Genomic DNA, 23,512 nt, shown 5'->3' on the forward strand with positions numbered 1-23,512 from the left:
GGTAGCTATACTCAGTATGTACCGTACTCAAAACAAACATTTTCAAGCAAAGAAAATGCTTAACATTCACAATCTAGTGAATCAAATCAACGAAACCGTTCTGAAATCAAACAGTTTTTTATACCATAAAGGAAATGACACTTCTGCTTTGTCTGAAAATACACTGCTTATTTGTTGTTGGCTTGAAATACAATTTTCAGAAGTTGAGATCAACTACTGTCTCAGCTAGTGAAACAGTAATGCTATGGAGACTAAAGTTTTTCACTTGACCTTTTTCAGCTGTAACACATGTCTTAAAACAGTAATGCATTCAATCTGTCAGGAACTAAAACTATTCTCAAGGAGAGCTGTGCTAAGTACAAAGCATCATCTGCTAGAATTAAATTATTGTATTTGAGCTTTATCTTACTTTTAAAAGTACTACAATAAATGTTAATAGCTATTTTCCCCTCAGAAGAGAGGGGCAGAAAGGTGTAATAAATATTCTGAAAGAGCATACAACTTCTGGCCTGGAATGTAAGATATGTTACTTATTTAGACATACTGACTGTAATAAACTGCTACTTACAGGTTCTTCTACAGCAAGTAAAAAGACACAAAAAACATAAGTAGTAAAATACAAGCATCTAAACCTACCTCATTGTAAGGAATTTGGTAAGAGATGTACACAACAGATCATGAGGAAAAAATAAACTGAAGTTTCTTTAGTGAAGCCAACAAATTTTGTTAATCTTCCTTCAGGCAAGTATCAGCATTTCCATATACAATCTTCATTATTTCATTAAAACTTTATTGAATATAGCACCAGAAGCAGACAGTAACAACAGAAGGTAAGTGGAACAATGATTTTCAGCCAGAGGGAGCAGGATAACTAAGGTGCTGCTGAAGAATTTTTTCTCAAAAGTCATAAATTAACTGTTCAACTTTTAAAATAACACCCTAATCTGAAATTTCTGTGAAAGAAGAAAAATGTGCAGTTCTTAGCATCACTGTACGTTTCCTTCTTTTATGCACAGATTCAAAGAATCACAAAATCACAGAACCACAAAATCAACCACCCTGCTAAAGTAGGCTCCCTACAGGAGATTGCAAAGGAAAGTATCCAGGCAGGTTTTAAATATCTCCAGAGACAATAAATAAATAAATATCTCCAGACACTATAATGATCAAAAATAATTTCTTTATATGTGTTCTGATTGCAAATTAAAGCAAAAAAATAAATACCTGGTGACCAGCCATTATTTGCTTCAGCACATTTTCATAACATACTTCATCCATATGATTCAGCTGCTGCACCTGCAAAGTAAACATTATGCCTTATATGCCATATATATGTTCTATTTCATGCAAAGCAAATAATAGTGACCCGATAAAAAAAATGTACTGTGCAGTGAAATTTACACTATACTGATCTTCAGTACTAACAATAGTTTATTATTATTAACAATAATTCACAAATAGATCACGAAAATAAGCAGACAAAATACAAAAAAGGGCAGTGGATAAAAGTTTACATGACTTGGTTATTTTGTTCAGTGATTAAAGGGAGGTAATCCAGCTCTGTTCTTTATGTGTTCCATAGATAAGAAATCATACCACTACTGGATATTGATGGAGTAATCCATTCAATACACAACCAAACTTCAAATACTTTCATTTTGTACTACATAAATGCAGCTTTTACACGCAGATCTTAATGTCCATGCAATTACTAATTCCTAGCTTTTTGTCAAGAAAAAAGAACTTTGCTCACAGTTGAGTCAGACATGGGAAAAAGTGAGAGTACCATGTACAGAAGTTGCAATTATGGATAAATAAAATGCTTCAGATTCTGTTATCTGGAATAGCTGAAAGTTGTAAAAACATAGCTTCAAGAGCTTTAGTGGGAATGAGAGAATGTTCATGTTTGCCATAAGACATGAATAATAGTAAAAACATGAGAAAGATGGCAGTGTGTGCAAGAGACAAATAGCCAGTCCAGCTGGTCTGAAAATGAAAGGTTAGCATTTCAATTAATTATTTTTCAAATAAAGAGTGAAATTATTATGGAGAAGTGTAAAAGGGCAGTGTATAAACATACATAAGGACGTATATATATACAAACACAACTTCACACATTCTTTCCATTTATGTGTAAAGAGGAAAACATACATATACAGAAAAAACTAACAACTCCAGATATATCCAGATTAATAATATCCAGATTACTTAATTATCTAGCATCAGACAGAAAGTCTTTTTTAATTAAAAGAAATGGATTGGATGATGCATATATCTGACATTAATAGATCTTCAACTGAAGAAGGCAAATTTTAGCCTTGGTTCCATATGCTGCCACAATTTCAAAATAACAAGTTTTAAGAACTTCCTTGGCTAATTTCTATGCATAATAAATACACCAGAAGATATACAAAATGTATTCTGCATATCTAATCCAGATGAAGGAGACACCATCATTACAAGTCTCAATTAAGAATACATAACTAAAATATGGATGAGCTGACATCATAAATAGCCACAGTGTTACATATATTCAACAGACTTAAAAAGAGCAAATCCTATATAACTGAAATGCCAAGTCACCAAAGCAAATGTTCAGCTGAGCTTTCTTAGACATCTTAAATCATGCCCTGAAGAAAAGCTTTAGTGCTAGCGTAAGTATCTTTAGCAGAACTTCAGTGAGAAACATTAGCATCTAAAGCAAGAACTTCCCTCCACTGAGTTTTGCAAGGCTGATAGGGACTCTTCCAGATTCCCAGATTACCACGGAGAAGTGGTCTAGATGCCAGCAGCAGCTCAGAGAGATTTGAAAGCTTTTGCCACAACTTGAATGAAGAAGGTGTCCTATCATACCTTCACACTGTGATAGACAGTCTTTTTATTGGAATCCAGAACTAAATAAGTATGCCTAACTTCAGCATGAATTATTCACAGAAGTATTTTGGAAACGTATCAAATTCCTGTATACTAAAAGCCTGAGAAAATATGCTGCGTCCACCTGAAATACCTAAAATGGCTATGATTAAGAGGCTGCTGTTATTGCTGTTGAAGAAGATTTGCCTGCAGTTTGCCTGTGAGTTGACAAGTCATTCATTTGCTTGCAATTCTTGGGGAGGTTTTTCAGAAAGCTAAAAGCTGTAGCAAAGCATCTACTTAAAGGAACAAATAATCTCCATGAAGAAGCTAGCTGCCCATGGTTTGGGTAGGCATATGCTCTGCTGGGTGAAACACTGGCTGGATGGCTGGGCCCAAAGAGTTGTAATGTGGTCAAATCCAGTTTGGCGGCCAGTCACAAGTGGTATCCCTCCGGGCTCGGTATTGTGGCCACTCCTGTTCAACATCTTTATCAGTGATTTCAATGAGGGGATTGAGTGCACCTCCAGTAAGTTTGCAGATGATACCAAACTGGGAAGGAGTGTTTATCTGAAGGTAGAAAGGCATTACAGAGGAACCTGGATAGACTGGATCGATGGTCCAAGGTAAATTGTACGAGTTTCAATAGGGCCAAGAGTCGGGTCCTGCATTTTGGTCACAACAAATCCAGGCCTGGGGAGGAGTGGATGGAGAGCAACCTGACAGAAAGGGACATTGGTAACTGATGGATAGTTGGCTAAATATGAGTCAGCAATGTTCCCAGGGGGCCAAGAAGTCCAATGGCATCCTGGCTTGTATCAGGAATGGTGTGGTGAGGAGGACTAGGGAAGTAATCCTCCTCCTATACTCGGCACTGGTGAGGCCCCACCTTGAGTACTATGTTCAGTTTGTGGCATCTCAATACAGAAATGACATTGAGGTGCTGGAGCAAGCAAGCAAGCAAGAATGGCAACAAAGCTTGTGAAGAGTTTGGAAAATGTGCCCAATGAGGAGTAATCAAAGGAACTGGGGCACTTTAGTTTGGGGAAGATGAGGCTGAGGTGAGACATTATTGCTCTCTTCAAAGACCTGAAAGATGACTGCAGTGAGAGCGAGGTTGGCCTCTTCTCACTGGTGACAGGTGACAAGATGAGGGGAAACGGCCTCAAGTTGAACCAGGGTAAGATTAGGTTGGATATCAGGAAAAACATTTTTACAGAAAGGGTTGTTAAGTACTGGAATAGGATCCCCAGCGAGATGGTTGAGTCACCATCCCTGGATGTGTTTAAAAACTGTTTGGATGTGGTGCTCAGGGACATGATTTAGCAGAGGGTTGTTAGAGTTAGGGTAGTATGGTCAGGTTGTGGTTGGAGTCAATGATCTTTAAGGTCTTTTCCAACCTGAGCAATTCTATGATTCTATGATTCTAACTCCTTGCTATTTCAGTATCATATCAGTATGAATATAGACATAGTATTAATTGGATCTGTTGGTGTTCTGTGAGACCTGTTCTTAATTCTGTGTGTTCTTACACTGCTTTCTTCCTCCCTGACAGATCAAAAGAATATTAATATAAGCAATCATTTGGCAGGTTGAGTATTAATGCTATTCTGAACGGAAGTCTTTGTATAAGAGTCTTAATACCTCTACTTTTTGTTTGTTGCAAAGTACATTAACTTGACCACAAAATGTATTGTACCATATGAAATCCAGAATGGCATTCTTCTGGAAAACAAGAAGACAAATTCTTGGTTTCTGGCATTACTGAAACAGTTGTTTTTCGAAAGAACTACTACCTCCTAATTATAATGTTAATTAATACTATGGGTTTTTTTCCTTTTAAGAAAAATCTTTTTAAATCATATAGGATCATTTGTATATTACTCTGATTGTATACTACTCTGATTTTTAAATCAGAGATCTTTCTAAATTCTTTATCTTTTTCTTACTATCCAGTGGAAACAAAAAAATAGACAAATAAGTATTAGGAAAAGTTTGAAGAAAGGCAACAGCAAATAATAGTGAGGGTACTTGAAACATTAATGAAGGTTAAAATATGCAAATCATGGCAAGCACCATATGGTAAATTGTTCTTGTGTGTATAGACTTGAAGTGGTTCCCTGTAGTCATAAAGTGAAGTTTCTCCTCTGCATTGCAGATAGAATGAACTACTTAACTTGTAAGAAAAGCAATATTCATTTTTACAAAAATAAGTAAACACTATCATTGATTAAGCTATGAAATTACCTTTTGAATAAAGATGTTTTTATTTCTATTAAACTAAAAGCATCGCAGAATAAGATTTTCCAAAACACTGAGCTGTAAAATATTTATACCTCTCTAAGTTACTTAAGCTTTAATTATTGGCTAATGAGAAGCATACGAAAACTTTGCAAAATCAATTTATAGATAGGTGTTTGTACCAATTTCTGTATTTTAAGAAGAAGTATAATTTAAGTGTGAAGTGGCACTGCACCTAATTGACCTATAACTTTTAATAAGAATATTATACCTACATGGCCTTGATGCTTCCCAAAATGAGCAAGAGCACAAAGAAGCTCATTTAGGGTCTACTGTAATGTGTTTTCTATCAAACATGTATGCTAATGGTTTAGGACACTAAGGTTTTCACATCCCTTATATCCCACTAATGTTAAATTAATGCTTCTCCCATCATACATATCAAGATTTCATAAATGAATATTTTTTTCTTCTAGCATTCTAGTGATTATTCCAACAGGCATCCTTACTGGTGTAATTTCTAGCAAAATGGAAAACTGAAATGAGAAAGGCAGAATAATCAGCTTCTGCAGTGACTCTGCTGTTGAGGGTGATGATTTCTACTTAATCAAGCAAAACTTATTAGGGAAGAGAAGACAATGCACAGTTAGATACCATTATATCTAGCTACAATAATGTATATGCAAGGACTGCAAACTGAGGAAACCGGATTCTTTAAGCTTGTCTCAAATAGGTGCATCTTTACATAGAACCAAGTGGAGTATAAAAAAAAAAAAGTATCCCACTACACATATATAGGTGAAGTACAATCAAAACAAACAGTAAACCTTTCTTTGGCATTCTTTACCTTATTAGTTGTCTTAATTCCTATAAAGGTTTGTCCTAGTGGTACAGGTCGAAAACGGCTATCAAAGTAGAATAGTCCAATGTAGGGATTGACATGTAGAAACGTAGCAACGTCAAGATAATTGGGTAATGTAGCTGAAAGGCCCAAAATCCTAATCATGCTTTGTGTAGATTCAACCTATTAAACAAAAAAAAAATTTTGTAAATTATCTGAGTGTTACAAACCAAGAAATCAAGCACAGTATTAAAATATCACTTAAAAATTAACAGCAAAGTAGCATTTAACACTATATATTAAAAGTGAACAATAAATGTAAACCAGTGATTATCCCATACTGAAGAAACCGGAACACTGTGTAACTCTATCAAATCTTGCTTGTTCATCTGCAAAATATTCATCAAGGAAAATATACTCTTGTCCTGAAAACAGTGAGTAGTCATTAAGTGACACAAAGGAACAAGAATAGTAAAACAGGCTTTGATAAGAAGGGATTGTACAATTTACAAGCAAAATTAGAACAAATAACTGAGCATCATTTCTTCCTTAGTTGAATTCTCACACTTGTAAATAGAAAGAATAAAAAAGCCTATGTTCCTCAATCTTGGCTTTTGCTTAGTTCTCTTAGGCAATCTATCCTGATTCATCACTATCTGCATTTCTCTATTATGTATCAGTACTTCTGCAGAACTGAAGATACCAACAAGTCACTAAGAGACTTTTTTTTTGTATATTTTTCAAATGCTCCAAATGCTTGTTACATGCCTTTCCATTTGATAAAGGCAATAAATGGTTACTTACAATTAAATACTGTGTTCCATATAAAAGCCTGCATACTGCATGTTTCCAGATAACTTTCAAAACAAATGAAAACAACCAAAACATTTGACTGAGGAAACCAAGCAGGAATTTTCCCACTTCCTTCTAGAATATTAAAAGATGTGTAGACTGACTCACAGTTTACTTACCAACAAAATTATTTAGGATCAAAGTTCACAGTAATTTTCATCAAAAGACATCTATGGAGTATAACTGATGCCACAAACAAGGTTCTCAACTTGTCTCAAATGCAGATGAGTAAGGTTGATATCTTCTACCCAGCTATGCACTTTTCAAAACACTATGAAGTTTTCTTATTTTGAAACAAAAAAAATGCTCAAAGTGAAAGGAAGTCTTGTAGACTTCCTTTAAAATATAAAAATTAGAAGTTTTCAATAAAGATTATTATGAAGTATATGAAGGTCATTCTTAAGGAAGATATAGACATCATACCATAACACAGACCTTGGGAACAGTAAGTGCACCAAAATCACAGACCAAATCCTCAAAGACATCATCTCTTCCCCACTCCTCCAAGTCTACAGATGTTAAACAAGCCAGCAAGCTGCCCAATAATGAACAGATTTCAAAGCAAAAAATCAGAATGCTCAAACTGTGGATGCAACCAACTAAACATAGAATATCTACTGACTGACACAGAAGAGCAGCTTTGCAAAGGAAAGCTCGTGTACAACAAGTCATAGTTGCAGATTCAAATTCCAAGAGCAGGACAGGTGAGAAACCAGGTTCAAGAGGGTGGTAAATAAGGAAGTTCATAAAGAAGCATTTCTAGAAATACAATTTCCTATGTATCTTTGTGCAGTTGGATTACATGATGACCTAAGTACTACAGCCAATGACTAAGTACTAGTCAATCTCGATTACACAGTTTTGGGGTGGTGTGTGTGTGTACACTCTCACAGGGTGGCTTCTCACACTTCCGTATTTCTCTTATAGCTAGGAGCATTTCTTCTATTCCTTTTCTAAATGATTTTCCCTGAGGTATTGCCATCACAGCTGCCGAGGACAGCCATGCCCTGCAGTGCAGCTGTTGGTGTCCTCTGTAACTGGCTGTACAGAGGCCGTAACTGCATCTGGTATGAGGCAGCCCAAGAATGCACAGAGGAGTCCAGCATTTCCAACTCTTGACAGTGCCCAGATGTTGACACGTCATGCAAATATTTAGTTTTCTTAATGCATAAACACTTTTTTTTTTAACTTGAATCTAAAAATAGTAACCACTTGCTCATATATTTAATTATCCTATACTTCGTTCACTGTCACCTGATAATCAAATACTTTAATCTGAAAGTGTAACAGAGCTTCAATCTACAACACGTTATCCGATTTTGATAAATGTAATATATTTTAAAACTCCTAAGACCTTTAAAAAACTATGTTCCATCAGGAAGCAAGAAATAATTTCCAGTTTGTAAACAATTAACAAGAATTTTGCATAAGAACCATGGAATTATGAATTTTTACAGCAATTAACTATTCAGAGTTTCCTTTCAAAATGTAAACAACACCCAAAGAACAGTTATGGCTTACTGAGACTTCTCCCTTTTAAAAATGTGTAAACAGAAACCATTTAACTTCAGTGATGTGGCAGATGGCACTGTGGGGTCAGGGAGCTGATGAGAAGCCCGAATTCTAACTGCTCCTGCAAACTGTAGCAGACAAGTAAAACATGCAAGAGCAATTAAAGTTACTAATTCGTATAATGCACTTGTAAACAAATATACTTTATGCTGTGCCTGCACATATATTTTTGTCTATGTCTTTGTAATGCCTGCCTGCTTTTTCTAGTAAGTCTAAAATTCACAAATTATTTTTTCTATTTTTAAGTTAAGCTACAAAAATCAAATCAGAATGATTTGGAAAAAAGAAGAAAACACATAATAAAGTATATCTTACTCTATTTAAATATAAAAATTAACAAAACATTAATATAAAGACTATCAGTAATCTAATTTCATTCAAAATTAAATGTGGCGCTTTTCCTCTATTCACCAGTAACGTAAAACATTTCAATTTGCAGTAATTTTTCAGTACTCTCGCTGAGGAACTTTGAGCTTTCAATTTCCGAAAGTGCATAATACATATAAAGCAAAACAGGAGTCTGGTAACAGCAGTTATTTGTTCCACAGGTTTTGGTTAGGCTTGTAAGCTTCTCTCGAGATTAGGCAAGTTTGCATCTTTCATCATTAAAGGAGGTCAGTAGATCAATAGTAACTACTACAGTAAAGATGATCTCTGCCAAATTTACCTGAAACAAAGTGAGGCTGGCTATCTGAAGAAGTGATATTATGTAAGAAATCAGAGTTACCAGAGAGTCTCAGAATTGCCTGCCTGCCTTGTCAGCCTTTAAATATAGTAACTACATAAAACTTGACTTATTAATGACAAACTTGTATATGAAATTCCCATCCTTAACTACTTTTACATGACTTCCATGTTGAAGCAGTACTGTTAAGACTATAAAGAGATTCAGAGGCTTTATTAAAAACAAGTCTATAACTGAGTGTTTCGAAGTGCAATGAAATTCCATCAATTTAAGTTCTTTCAAGGCTATAAAAAAAAATCTTTATTTTTTTAACCACCTACTTCTACATCCACTAAATAACATAAAATATCAATACTTAAAAAAAAATCAAGAAGCAGAAAAAGATATGTATATCCTAAACGTCAATTATTTTATGCTCACACATAATTCAAACTGCAAAGTAGAACTAGAGTCTTTGTGAACTCATATGAAGTTTTTGACATTTCTTTGTTCTTTTAATTATAAAGGGTGATTAACAGTAACAGTAACCAAAACTGTGTTAAACATAAAAGTCAGGAAAACATTATTACCTGACTCTGTAAAAATAACAGATTTTGGTTTCTCTGTGATCGTGAGTCTTATTTACTTTATTTACTTTTATGTTATTAAATAAGTACTACAGAGATTTTATTCTTCATAATGGCTTTTCGAATGTTAACATTTTTAGAACACAGGGCTCTGTGCCTGCAGAGCAACTACTCTTCAGATTTCTCCTGTAAGACCAGGTGTTAAAATGTTTTGTGTATCTTCTGTGCATTTACAAAGCGCAAGAGGGCATTTTGTAATTATAGCACATTCAAACATTTTTAGTGCACTGGATCCCTCATTACTTGGTCCTAGAAGCCTCAGTTAAAGAACAAGCTTAATACACAAGAAAGCATTTTTCCTGAAATTGGAGTAAAAGTTACTGAAAATACATTTGGGATGACGAAGTTTTTTCTATATATGTTCCCTATAGCTTATTGGTGATATTCAGCTAAACATATTTTCTTCACAACTGGCACATAATCTCAAATGTTTAAGTCATCACATGCACATATTAATCATATTAATTGTCTTAGAAAAAATATGCAACTACCAATTAAAATTTACAAGGCCTTCTCTGGAAAACTGAACTGTCACAGTGTTTACATATCATATTATTTGAAAGCTTTTACTATATTTCACTGGTTTGATATTACACTGAAAATAAGAAACAGAAATTGCCATAAGTACATTTAATTGATATATTTAATTAGTATATCTAATTGAGAAGAATTCACTGTAGCATGTGGAGAATTGACAGCATGTTCACCATTCATGTTCACAAAATGCTGCTATCACACCATGAAATTCCATGTATACAGAAAAAATAAACAGAAGATAGCTACCCAGTACTCATTTCCACACTCTAACTTTATCTGAATTTACACTGTAAATGATAAAGGATGAGATATAGGAAGAGCCTCTCTGGATTGTAAATTGATCACAGCAGGATCATTTTCCTCCTAATAGGTTTTAAGATTTCCACATCATCTCATTACATTGCAGCCACCACCTGAGAGCATACAGAGTACGCAGAGATACTCTTATCTGACTTCTAAAATTTTTCCCGAACTTTATGATCTTGGCAGTCTTCCCATTTCCATGTATAAAAATTTCACATTCACAGAATGAATTACAATCAGGCTGGAAAGTACATCTCTGATTGTTCAACTCAAGCAAAGAACTAAATGAAGCAGATAAGTTTACATATTCCAATCTTTGCAGAATTGTCCACTAGAAATTAACCTCATATTCAGATAACTCAGAATCACTTCAACACACCCCCAGCAGTCAGTCCATATGCCCTCAAGAGTGAGCATAGCTATGGAGGATCCTCTTGCATCCCTCTAAGGAAACCTGCATCCACTGTTCCCTTTTTTTCCCCTCAAGTTCCTGTATACTGATGCATACAGCATGAGGAATAAACAGGAAGAATTCGAGTCCTGTATGCAGTGGTAAGGCACTGATTTCAATGCGATAACAAAGACATGGTGAGATAGCTCACATGAATGGAACACTGTCATGGATGGCTATATACTATCACCTTTGAAAGGTCATGAAGAACAGAAGAACTGTCTGAGGACTGGAGGAAAGCATGTGTCTTTAAAAAAGGCAAGAGAAGTACAATCCAGGTAACTGTAGGCCAGTCAGCCTTGTCTCCATCCCTGGGAAGGTGATAAAACAACATATTCTGGATGTCATCTCCAAGCAAGTGGAAGAAAAGATATTTTTCAGGAGTAGTCAAGATGGATTCACCACAAGGAAATCATATTGACTAATCTGGTAGCCTTCTATGATGTCATCACCAGCTGGGTATATGAGGAAAGAGCAGTGGATGTTATTTACCTTGACTTCAGTGAGGCTTTACCACAACATACTTGTAATGAAATTTAGTAAGTGTGGGGTAGGTAAGTTTGCAATGAGGCAGATTGAGAACTGGCAAAACTGAGAGGGTTGCGATCTGTGGCACAGTGTTGTTGGAGGCCTGTAGTGCTCTCTGGGGGTCAGTACTGGGTCCAGTCTTGTCTAAAATGTTCATCAGTGACCTAGATGAATGGACAGAATGCACCCCCAGCAAATTTGCTGTTCATATAAATGTAGGAGGAGTGACTTATGCACCAGAAGGCTGTGCTGCCATTCAGTGAGACCTGGATAGGCTGGAGAGTTGGGCATAGAGAGGCCTGATGAGGTTCAATGAAGGGCAAGTGCATAGCTCTGCACCTAAGGAAGCATAACTGCATCAGTACAGAGTAAGGGCTGACCTGCTGGAGAGAACCTCTGCAAAGAAGGACCTCAGTGCCCTGGTGGATAATGGGTTGACCATGAATCAGCAGTGTGCTGTTGTGACCAAGAAGGCCAATGGTATCCTGGGGTGTATTAAAGTGAGAGTAGCCAGCAAGTTGAAGGAGGTGATCCTTCCCCTCTACTCTGCTGTGATGAGGCCGTATCTGTAGTACATGTCCAGTTCTGTGTTCCCCAGTTCATGAAAAACACGGAACTTCTAGGGAGAGATCAGCAGAGAGCTACAAAGATGATGACGGATGTAGAGCTGGGAGACCAAGGACTATTCATTCTGGACAACAGAAGACAGGGGATCTTATTAATGCTTATAAATATCTAATGGCTGAGAGTCAAGAGGACAAGGCCAGGCTCTTTTCAATGGTGCTCAGTGACAGAACAAGGTGCAACAGTTACAGAATGGAACACAGCAAGTTCCACACAAACATGAGGAACAAATTCTTTACTTTGAGGGTAACAGAGCAGAGGAGCAATCAATCCAGAGAGGTTGTAGAGTCTCCTTCTCCAGAAAGATTTAAAATCCACCTGGATGCTTTCCTGTGTAACCTACTGCAGGGAACCTGCTTTAGTGGGAAGAGTTGTACTAATTGGTCTCCAGAGGTCCCTTCCAAAGCCTAAGATTCTGTGATTCTGTGATTCTTTAGACATCCATTTGGGATGAGACATATAGAAAACTAAACACAAGCATTTATTAGTGCTTAGTCTAAATATGCAAGAAAATTAATTCATAACTTGGGTTCCTAAATTCCCTGTCTGACACTGGTAAGAATCAAATACAATATATGGGCAAGCACTTTAATGACTTGTTAGATATTACCCTGTACACAGAATATAGGTATGATTTTCATTTTATCAAAAAAAAAAAAAAAAAAAAAAAAAAAAAAAAAAAAAAAAAAAAGAAAAAGGAAGCAGGGAGGTGGAGGGAGAGAAAAAAAGGAATTTTCATGGGAAATTTTAAATAAAAAAATTAAAAGTATTCAAAACTAACAAAGCGAGATTCTTTTTTTTAGAGTGTTTAATCAGTGTTTACTTTTTTTCTGATATGTTGCTTACTGTTAAATGAAAGTATTAAGAAGTTGTCAATCAATACACATAGGTGGTAATTTCTTAGTTATAGGAACAGAAACGGAAAACCAGTAACATAAAAATGTTCAAATTGCAAAATCAAAAGTGCATAGTAATGAACCAACTACTAATACTGTTTTGAAGATTCTAGGTAGGATGTTATTGACAATTCAAACACTGTGCAGAATGCATTTGTTACTAGGCAACCATCTAGTTAAGTAATTTTATAAATGAGTTTTACTCTGCTTCCAGTGAACCCTGAAAATACTGTGATCTCAGTTCTCCACTTAGAATGTATTTAAAAGAGGTATCAAAAAAATGTAACCAAGCAGAAAGCACTATTAGAAGCCACATTATTTTACTTTCACTACATATTAAGTACTTTCCCTGAAGAAACTGAATTTTGAATACACCTATTAAGAGATTTCTATACCATGCACAGTGCCATGTCATTTTTTTTCTGAATGACAAAATGCTTTTTATATCATGATTACTGTTATTTTTCCAAAACTGAAAAACAAAAAAGAAATATGAACTCTTCTACAAATAAATTAAACTCCTTTTCTATATTACCAAGGAGCACAAAACATATGACAATCATGATTACCTTTTAAACTCCATGGATATACCAGAAAAATGGAAAAACGTTCAAATATAAATAATAAAAAATGACATGCAAAATGTCTGCTTGAACACTTCCATGAAATTTATAGAAAAGCTTCTGAAGATGAATTCAAATATCCAATAGTAATTTCCAATTAAATAGAGATTGTTTACAAAAAATATATTGCTTTTAAAAACGAGACATTTTTACACAGCTACAAGGTTGCCAGAAAAGATAATAAGATAGATCTAGAATTATGTAAAGCCTTAGACTTTCTGTGTATAACACACTGTTTAAAAATAATGTTATGTTACACAATGGCAACAAAACATCCATTAATTTTATCACAAACTGACGAAATGACAGCTTTTTACAGGGAATTTATCACTGAAAGACAGAAATTAAAAAGGGATGTCTCTAAGTACAGTCTAAGCCCAAAATTGTTCACTGTTCACTAATTTTATCAACAAATTAATATAACTGATATATGTGTCAGCCAAACAGATAAATCTACATTGTTGGACTCATTCAAATTAAATTTCTCTTAATTTATCTAATTCTAGAAGAGGACAGAGCTGTAAAATGAGAAATTATCCTCAGGAAATATTTTTATAGCAACAAGTGATTCCTGCGCCTACTATTAAAGAATTAATATGAATAATTATATAAATATATAAGAATAAAATGACAACTTAATGAACAAGTAGGAGGGAGATGCTCTACATCTTTATGTGCCACAACCAAAACTAAAATAATTTCCATATCCAATTTTGTTGATGGGTTTTAAAAACAGTGACATACAAAAGGAAGTTTATTAAAAAAAAAAGCAACCAAAAACCCACAGCACATTAAGTGAAAACCAAACCATTATAATAGAAAGTTTTAGTAAGTTGGTTTCATTTATCTTGCAATGGAAGAACCTGACAAACTTGATTTGCATACAGAAGGAACAAAAGGGATAAAAGAGTAATAGAAATAATTCCAGATGAGATGCAAATGCCATTACTTACTAGTGCATTCTAGTCCAAAATGACACTTCTATGAACTACAGCTGTCTACATTTACAGACAATACAGGGAGACAAATGAGCAAACCTTCCCTGTTCTCAGTTTTCTTATATAATTAGCAATCAGCTACTCAAATTTTCTTTATCAAGAATGGGATTCCAAGAACATGAAAATTCCCAAGTAAAAAGAAATCAGCATTTTGCTTAGGATGGGAAACCTCTAGGATAATTTGTTTCCAATTTCTAGTAACAAGGCAAAGCAAGGTAAGAAGGAAACAAAGAAGATAAACAAAAAAAGAGTTAGGGGAGATAATAAGGAACTAAACATAGGGAAAACACATCCAGAGCAAGGAAAAGTTTCTTAACTAAGGAGTCATTAAGAAAAAAAAGCTCAAAAGTATAGCATTAGAATTACCAGGGGATGAAGAAGAAAAAGACAATGATGTCTGGGAATAGAGAAAATAGGAAGGCAAACAGTGGGTCGGAGTTGTGAAGATGGTTTTTTTCATGATTCAGTGGGAGCCAGCACTTCATTTGCAGATGCAGTAAAAATGTACTCTAAGGACACAAAGTGGGTAGGATTAGGAAAAGGGTTTATGAAACCTTTTCATTTTTGATTTTAACTACTCGTTTACATATAGAAAAAATATGAATTGCTGATAACATTTAGTTCATAATCCAGAAAAATACTGTTATTCTTTTTAATGTTTATCTTTTTAAAGGTGAAAGTTTTTGTATCACCTGGAAGAGCCAACTGTAACAAGAAAGACTAGTTAGATCCACCTTAATATACTGGCAATTTGCAATAAAAAAGCAAACCATTAAATCCCAAAGTAAAATATATCACTTTAGCAATACATGGAACAAGATTAAAATCATAAATGTTATCTATTCTAGTTGTCTCAAATGACAATTGCATTTTAAATTGTGCAAGCATTGAAAACAAATTTGCGGAAATCTAAGCATAAATAAGTAGGATAATTTCACTGATAAATGTGCAAGCAGATTCATAAAGTGATACAACTGTGAGGTTTGCTCACCACTGTGTTTAGTTAAATGTGTACTAGAGTTTTTCAATTAAAAATACATGTTTTTTTCTTTTTTAAGAACTTTATTACAATTAATTTGAGTGCACTGAGGTAAAAGATTGAAAATGCTCTTCAGAACCTCCTTCAGATTCTAATTTATAATTCTACAAAAAGAAGAAAACAACATGGAAATTAAGTAGGTAAAGAAAACATTAATTGCTACTTTCCTCATTTATAACTTATCTTCAAATACTCATTATTACTTTTACTGTGAGTATCACAACATGCATTATAAAGAAAGCAACAAAGGGAATGCCAGATTTTGCTTGTGAGATCCGTTACACTGAATATTACTTTGGATATTCAGAAATCTTTTACTTGAATGAGAGAGTATTTTGTATTTTTGCATTTACCATGATGATGATAAATATACTGATGTATTCCTCTAACCAAATTAGTCTTGTATTTCCAGCATTACTGGATCATTAAAAACAATGTGAGATTCAGAATTAAATAATGTCACTAAAGTTTAATTCAAATTGAATAATTTGTTTAAAGAAAGTACATATGATAAGTCAAGTCATGTCACTGTGGCACTCCTAATCCAGACAACTAGCTTAGGAAGAGTCCCCATGAGCACAGCTACATACCTAGTACATATCTAGCAATGTGGTTGAAATAATACAAAATATAAATTACTTGAAACTGAAATACATAAGACTGTGGAGGCAATATTTGTGTATCTAAGAGAGTAGTCCTGTTTTCCCAAAATCTGAGAAATGTTTCTCTATAGGTTTTCTATTACTTATTCACAGAGTTGAGAGAAGGTATCAAAACTCACATATTCAAGTACGCTTTTTTTCCTCATAAGCAGGAAAGAAGTCATCAACCTCTCTCAATAATTATGACAAAAGAATTCAGTGTCAGGTAGTTCATTTCTTCTTTCAAACTAATAAGCTTAGTAGATATTACAGAACTGTGGAAATTTTGATTAAAAAGTTTAAGCATTTCAGTTTTACATCTATTTCATTCTCTAGACCAAAACTTTAAACATCAAAGCTATAAATTGGGTTCAAAGAAGTTGTTTGATGTTACACCTGCAATATGTAACAGAGCTCAGAGCAATTTTCCAACCAAAATGTTTAGCAAAGTCAATTTAAATCACTTACAAAAACATTCTCAAAAATTTGAGAAGTACAAACATGAGTGAATACACTGTTCACTCCACTAGGATTAAGACTGCCAGCAATTCCAATATATATTTGTCCTTCCAAGTTATTAAAAAAGCTGATTAAAAAAATGCCGTAAGTTAAAATGAACATGCTAAACTCCCACAGGAAATGGTGTGACAGTGTCCATCTGGAGAAAAGTACAGTTATAATTCAAAAATGTTAAGGTGCAAATTAGGACAGATCTTATAATACATCGGGATGTTCCTGCTTTCAGAATGTATTGGCATGGTTGTATTTGTTAAGCATATCAACACAGATTTCAAAACATTATTTTCCAGCACAGCGATACCAGAGATTTACATCAGGCCCAATTCTTATAAAGATCAAAAATTAAAAAACAAATCCATTGTCTATTTTTCTATTTCCCACAATCTAAGCAAAACAACCTTCAAACACACCATATGAAAACAAAAGAGATATTTCCTTTTCTTTCAAGGCACGATAACAAGCAAAACACAGAAAGCTGTATATGTTTTACAGATCTTGACATGCATAGGAATCATACAATTGTCTAATACACAAGGTAGGGAAGTATGATCCAGATGAAATTATAATATAACTATATTAGAATAGCTACTGGATTTATTAAAAAACATAAGCAGTACTGAAAGGAATTTATCACAGTTCTATGCTAGAAGTTACAGAAGAGAGAGTGACTGTTCCAGGTCAAACCAAAAATCCAACTACTCTACTACACTGTCTCCCACAGTCGCCAAAAGAGGTTGTTCTATTAGGAGTAAAGAAAATAGGAAAACGTCAATGATGCCTGCCAGCATAGCCCTCAACTCAAGTCTGATTTAGTGACTAGTAATCTGTAAGGGTCTTTTCTTTGAATAACTTGTTCACTTTCTGAATCCCTTTACTATAAATTGAAAAAAAAAGTCAATAGCTCTGATGCCTTAAACTGGTGTACAAATCAGGTAATTGATCTCAGCAATAACTGCAGTGGTGCAATTGGCATAAGGATATTTCAGACTGATGTAGTATTATTTCAAAACTTATCTCCTTATTCTTACTTCCTATCACAGAATCACCAAAGTTGGAAAAGACCTCCAAGATGATCTAGTCCAACCATTCACCTACCAACAAAATTCTCCCACTAAACCATGTCCCTCAGTACAACATCTAAATGTTTTTTTGAACACCTCGAGGGATGATTAATCAACCACCTCCCTGAACAGCTCATTCCAGCACCTGACCACTCTTCCAGAGAAGAAAGTTTACCTAATATCCAATCACAGCCTCTCCCAGCACAACTTGAGGCCATTCCCTCTGACTCTATAGCTAGTTACATGGGAGAAGAGGATGATCTCCGCTTCACCACAATCTCCCCTCAGGTAGTTGTGGAGAGTGATAAGCTGAGCCTCCTTTTCTCCAGACTAAACAATCCCATTTCCCTCAGCTGCTCCCAAGACTTGTGCTCCAGAAGCCTGACTGGCTTCACTGCCCTTCTCTGGGTACTCTCCAGGGCCTCAATCTCCTTCTTGTACTGAGGGGCCAAAAAGTGATCACGATACTCAAGGTGCAGCCTCACCAGGGCTGAGATGATCACTTCCTTGCTTCTGCTGGCAACACTATTCCATACAGGCCAGGATACCGTTAGCCTTCTCGGCCACATGCTGGCTTATGTTCAGTCGAGTGTCAACCAATACCACCAGGTCTGTTTCTTCCACAGGGTCTTTCAGCCATTCTGCCCCAAGCCTGTAACACTAACTTGGCTTGTTGTAGCCAAAGAGCAGGACCCAGCACTTTGTCTTGTTGAACTTCATCCCACTGACCTCATCCTAACTATCCAGTCTGTCCAGAATTGTTTCCTGCAGCATAGTTCTAAATATTCCAACATATCAGTATTTCTGTTGTTGTTTGTTTTCTGTTTAACTGTTTTTCTTTTGTGTGTTCTTTTACAGTATACTTTCCAACTCTTCAACTCCATTCTCTCAACTGTTTTCTTGTAGTGATCCACAGTGATCTCCATCATTGATTTTCTTACCAATTTAAAATAAACAAGCTATTCATAAAGGTGGTGAGATGGTTAATTTCAAGATTTCTTCTTTGTTTTTCATCCCATCTGCTTCACTTAAGAAAGAGTTACAAATGAGTAACTTCAATTTCAAGTAAATTAAACTCCAACTTGGTAGGTAAAACAAACCTTGAAGCCCTAGAAGATTAAAGCACCCTAGAGAGCTATTTTTTAAATGAGTGTTGAAGAAAGATACTGCTGTATTACAATAAATGCACTAAGGGTAGGATTCAGTACTCATGATATAATTGCCTCATTTAATATTCCTTAAGACATCTACATGTGCTTGACAGGCACAAAAGCAAAGAATCTATGGGAGATTTGTGTCCAAATGAAGCAGAAGCATAAGGCCAAGCTGGCTAACCTGAGGCAGATAAAATAGCTCTAGACATCTATTTCAGACAGCCGAAACCCACCTCACAACTTTCATAAAACTTCACATAAAAAAAATGAAATGTGTCTTGCAATCTGACATGAAGACAGTGACCGTCACGGTCACTGCTAAAAACTGAGATGCTTAACTTTAAAGATGCCTAAGGAAAACAAGGTAATCAAATCCATTTAAGAAAGAAAATACAGTATCAAACAGGTTACGCTTCTGTGCCCTTGAGGTAGTATAAACTCTACAAAACCCTACACTCCATAAATAACTTCTTTAACTGTTTGGGTTCTTCTAAGGAATTATCACTTATTTTGTTCTTTATGCAAGAACTTTAGACTTACTGTGTAGGATCACAGCAAACATTAATTTTATTCAGTTCTCACTGGAGCCAGAATCAGATGATTCAGAAAGCATATAAGGAATCCTATTTTAGGAACTTAACAAGGTTAGTGTAGCCTTACCAAGAAAAAAAGCATCTTGAAAGCCAACAGATTTTAAACATTAACATGCTTGCAAATATAGCCATAACAAGAACAATTGTATTCATTTCTATTTTGTTACAAATTTTTTGTATTGATGCAATTTTGCACAACATACCTTTAAGATAAAAACAAAAAGAATGTCACCCTACACTCTGCTTACTGTTATCATTGGATGTACTAAAATTTGATGTGTGTCAGTAGCATGTGCATGCTGCACAGAAAGCCAACTGTATGCTTGGCACCATCAATATAAACATGACCAGCAGGGCAAAGGAGTTGACACTCAATCTCAACTCTGCCTTCAATAAATTCCACCTGGAATACTGCATCCAAGTCTGGGGGCTCCCAGCACAAGAGACACAGACCTATTAGAGCAAGCCACATATATATCAGAAGGCTAAAGCATCTCTCCTACGAAGAGAGAGTGAGAAATTTGAGGTTCTTCAGCTTGGAAAACAGAAGCTTCCAGGGAGACCTCACTGTCACCTTACAGACCCTTACAGTGAGCCTATAAGAATGGTGAAGACTGACTCTTTTATCAGCGAGTGTAGTGATATGACAAGGGAAAACGGTTTTAAATTCAAAGAGAGTAGATTTAGATTACTACAAAGGTGGTCAGCTACTAGAATAGATTGCCCAGTTATGGATACCCCATCCCTGCTCAGTGTCAGGCTGTATGAGACTTTAAGAGACCAGATCTAGTGAAAGGTGACCGTGCCCATGGCAGGAGGGTTGGAACTAGATATTTTTTAAGGTCCCTTCCTACTCAACCCATTCTTGGATTGAATTATTCAAATTCTAACCCTTTTTATTTATTTCTAACTTCCACATTTACTTTTTCTTCTAAATGCATGTCTAACTGTTGAATAAAATGTTTATAAAATATATAAGAATGCAACAATTATTGCCTAGCTGAACATCATTCTTTTGCATGAGATTTAAGAAAACAAAAACAAAAACAACAACAAAGAACCACATTCATCCTTTTCTCCTTTTGCCACTTCAGATTTTGGCATTTAGAAAGTACTGCTAAGGGAAGAAAGAAAGACTACTTATGCTCAAATACAAATGACTTCGTATTCTAGCAGTGATGACAACTTCTTCGTTCTTTGGATAAAAAATTTTTCTTCTAGGAAAAGTGCCAATAAAAGGAATCTCTGCCAGTAAGAAAATACTTGCAATTTTGGTAATGTTAAAATATTGTCTTGCCTATTATTTGTTTAAAAATGTACCAGTTCAGTGTTACTTGTATAGCACATAAATTAATACAAGGAAGTAGCTCCGAAATAAATTATGCATCCTAGGAATCTGACATTTGTGGTAATAAAAAAGGCAGAAGCCATTTTTCTTCATACTTAGTACAGAGTAGCTATAAAATAAATTGTAAACCACCTAAGCATTTTGATTTCATTGTCAAAGCATTTCTTCTTTTACAATGAAATATATTCCTGAATCAAATAAAATTGTTTAAAACAATTTTTTTTTGCTCTTACCTGACGTAAAGTACGTGCCACTATACTTTCAAGTACGGGTCCTCTGTCTTCATGCAACAGATGAACTTCATCAAGAATCAACAGCCTTACCAGCTGAGAGAGAGCTACATCACCAACACTTTTTCTTGTTACTACATCCCATTTTTCTGGAGTAGTCACAAGCATCTATTAAAGAAGAAAAAGAGATATTAAGCATATGCAAAGAAAAATCCAAATTCAACTTTATCAGTATATTAATATTTATCTGAGTAAATGCAATGTAGAACTTAGCAAAGCTACCGTAAGTTTTACCTACTTCATGTATTTGAGCCAGAAATAGTTCACTGCATCAACATATTATGCTGGACACAAAGCTGGTGGGCTTCAGTGCAAAAATGCATATAGAAATATCATCTAATTACATCAAGGCAATGCATGTCGTTAGCATACACTTTCTACATTAGAACAATTAAAAATCTGTCCAGAATCTATTCTTTACCTAATTAATTTAATCTGCAAATCCCACTAAAGGTTGTTTGTGATAAAATATTTCTAGCTTCCATCTAAGAACCACAAACACCTAAAAACTTTTCACAAAAAACATTAGGTAATTCTGAATAATGTTTCAAAGTCCTGACTAACACAGAGAGACACAGAAAATTAATGATGACTTATAAAACTTCTATGAAAACTGCTAGTCGAAATCTGAGAAAAATAATTTCCACTCATCTGAACAATAAATTAAGTATCATCAGGATAATATTAATAGATGTTAAAAACTGTTGGAATTACTGTCTCAATTTTTTTTAAAATCTAACTTAATAGACTTCTTAATTACAGATTGATTGAAATGGGAAGGGATCTGTAAAGGCCATTTTGTCCATCTCCCCTTGCCAGACAGAGCCACTCAGATCAGGGTGCCCAGGTTATCTGTATATATTAATCCTCCTAATATAAGTATTTTTCCCCTGCAGCGCCTCAAAGTATTGCTCCAGGCCAATTGTTCTTTCAGAACCTATCACTCTTTCCTAATTACCAAGAGCCACTCCTGAGATGTGTTCTTTGTGATGTTATAATAAGAAAATATTTTTCTGTCCCGCTTTATTTAAAACTTAATGCAAGAAAGAATAAGTCATAACACTGAGAGTGTGTATGTGGGATGTTTCTATGCTTTTTTTCCCAAAGTATTATTGGATGCATTTTACTAGCAGATACAGATTTTCCAAGTTCTTTTACTCCTACAAAACAGTAGGTGTAAAAATGTATGGTCGTAATTTATGAACTGAATTGTAACACTACTACAGATGCAACTGTTATCACTTTAAAATGAGCCATGTCAACAACAAAAAATTAACAGCTGTACTTCAACAGAACATTAATTAGCAAACAGTGAGGAAATACATTTAGCAATGCATATTAAGACTTTAAGGTTTGAAATGCTACAAATGCAAGCTACTTAGCTAATTTGCTCAAGCTAAATTGGCAATGTTGAGATCAGTTATTTTTTCATGCCAATCATGTTATCAAAATATGTATTTAAATTGGTGTCATTAATTTTTCTGTTTTTGAGCAAAGACTAAATATTCATTATAAATCTCTTTTACTTTGATCTTATTTTGAAGCAGCAACGATAGGCAATGTAATGACCTGAATTAAAAGCTATACTTGATATCCTGTCTCATTTAGCAAGACCAGAGACCTCCAGAGAGCATCTTCTCAGAAAATAAGATTGCCTTTTATATTTATTTTGCAAATAGGATTTACAGTTGAGAAAGAAAATCCTCTAAAAAACAAACAAATCAGCTTTGTATTCTCAAACTGTAAATTGAATTCAAACATAAGGCACTAATTAAAAGTATCAGCAAAAGAAAATGTTGACTACCAGCAAACGTTAACAAAGCCACAGATTATTTTTTCAATTAAAATAATAAACAAAGCAGCATTATGATCTGTTTCATAATTACTTTTAAATGTTGTGGTGCTGTTTATTTTTATAATTAATTTTCAGAAATAACGCATTTCATCCACAAAGTTATAAACTCAAAACTCAGATTCAGCAAAAAGAGTCTACTTTCTGTATGAGGGCTGAGAAAGTGCAACCAAACTCTGAAATAGCTTTCTAACATATTCTCTATCATACTTTGAATTCAGTCATCATCACACTGAGAAGCATGTTCCTTTAAAGCACTATTTCACCACTTCACCTCTTTTGGTATTGAAATAGCTGGAAAATTGAAGTATCATATTTGCTTAATGACCTGGAACTCATGCAAAGACATTTCAATTTTAAAAAATCTAAAAGAAATTTTTTGTTT

General features: G+C 34.7%; 1 protein-coding gene across 3 annotated transcripts in view; it reads right to left on the bottom strand.

Moving 5' to 3' along the window:
• Positions 1-23,512, bottom strand: part of ASCC3 (activating signal cointegrator 1 complex subunit 3) — a 257,468-nt gene that overhangs the window by 147,805 nt on the left and 86,151 nt on the right. For all 3 annotated transcript variants that reach the window (XM_052685015.1, XM_052685110.1, XM_052685166.1), the window contains exons 11-13: positions 21,219-21,383; positions 5,942-6,118; positions 1,225-1,296 (exon numbers count right to left, since the gene is read on the bottom strand). In XM_052685015.1, coding sequence (XP_052540975.1) covers positions 1,225-1,296; positions 5,942-6,118; positions 21,219-21,383 — 414 coding nt within the window. The remainder of the gene's footprint in view (positions 1-1,224; positions 1,297-5,941; positions 6,119-21,218; positions 21,384-23,512) is intronic.

Source organism: Tympanuchus pallidicinctus, unplaced genomic scaffold (assembly GCF_026119805.1).
Source record: "Tympanuchus pallidicinctus isolate F22 unplaced genomic scaffold, pur_lepc_1.0 scaffold1, whole genome shotgun sequence".
Taxonomy (NCBI): Eukaryota; Metazoa; Chordata; class Aves; order Galliformes; family Phasianidae; genus Tympanuchus; species Tympanuchus pallidicinctus.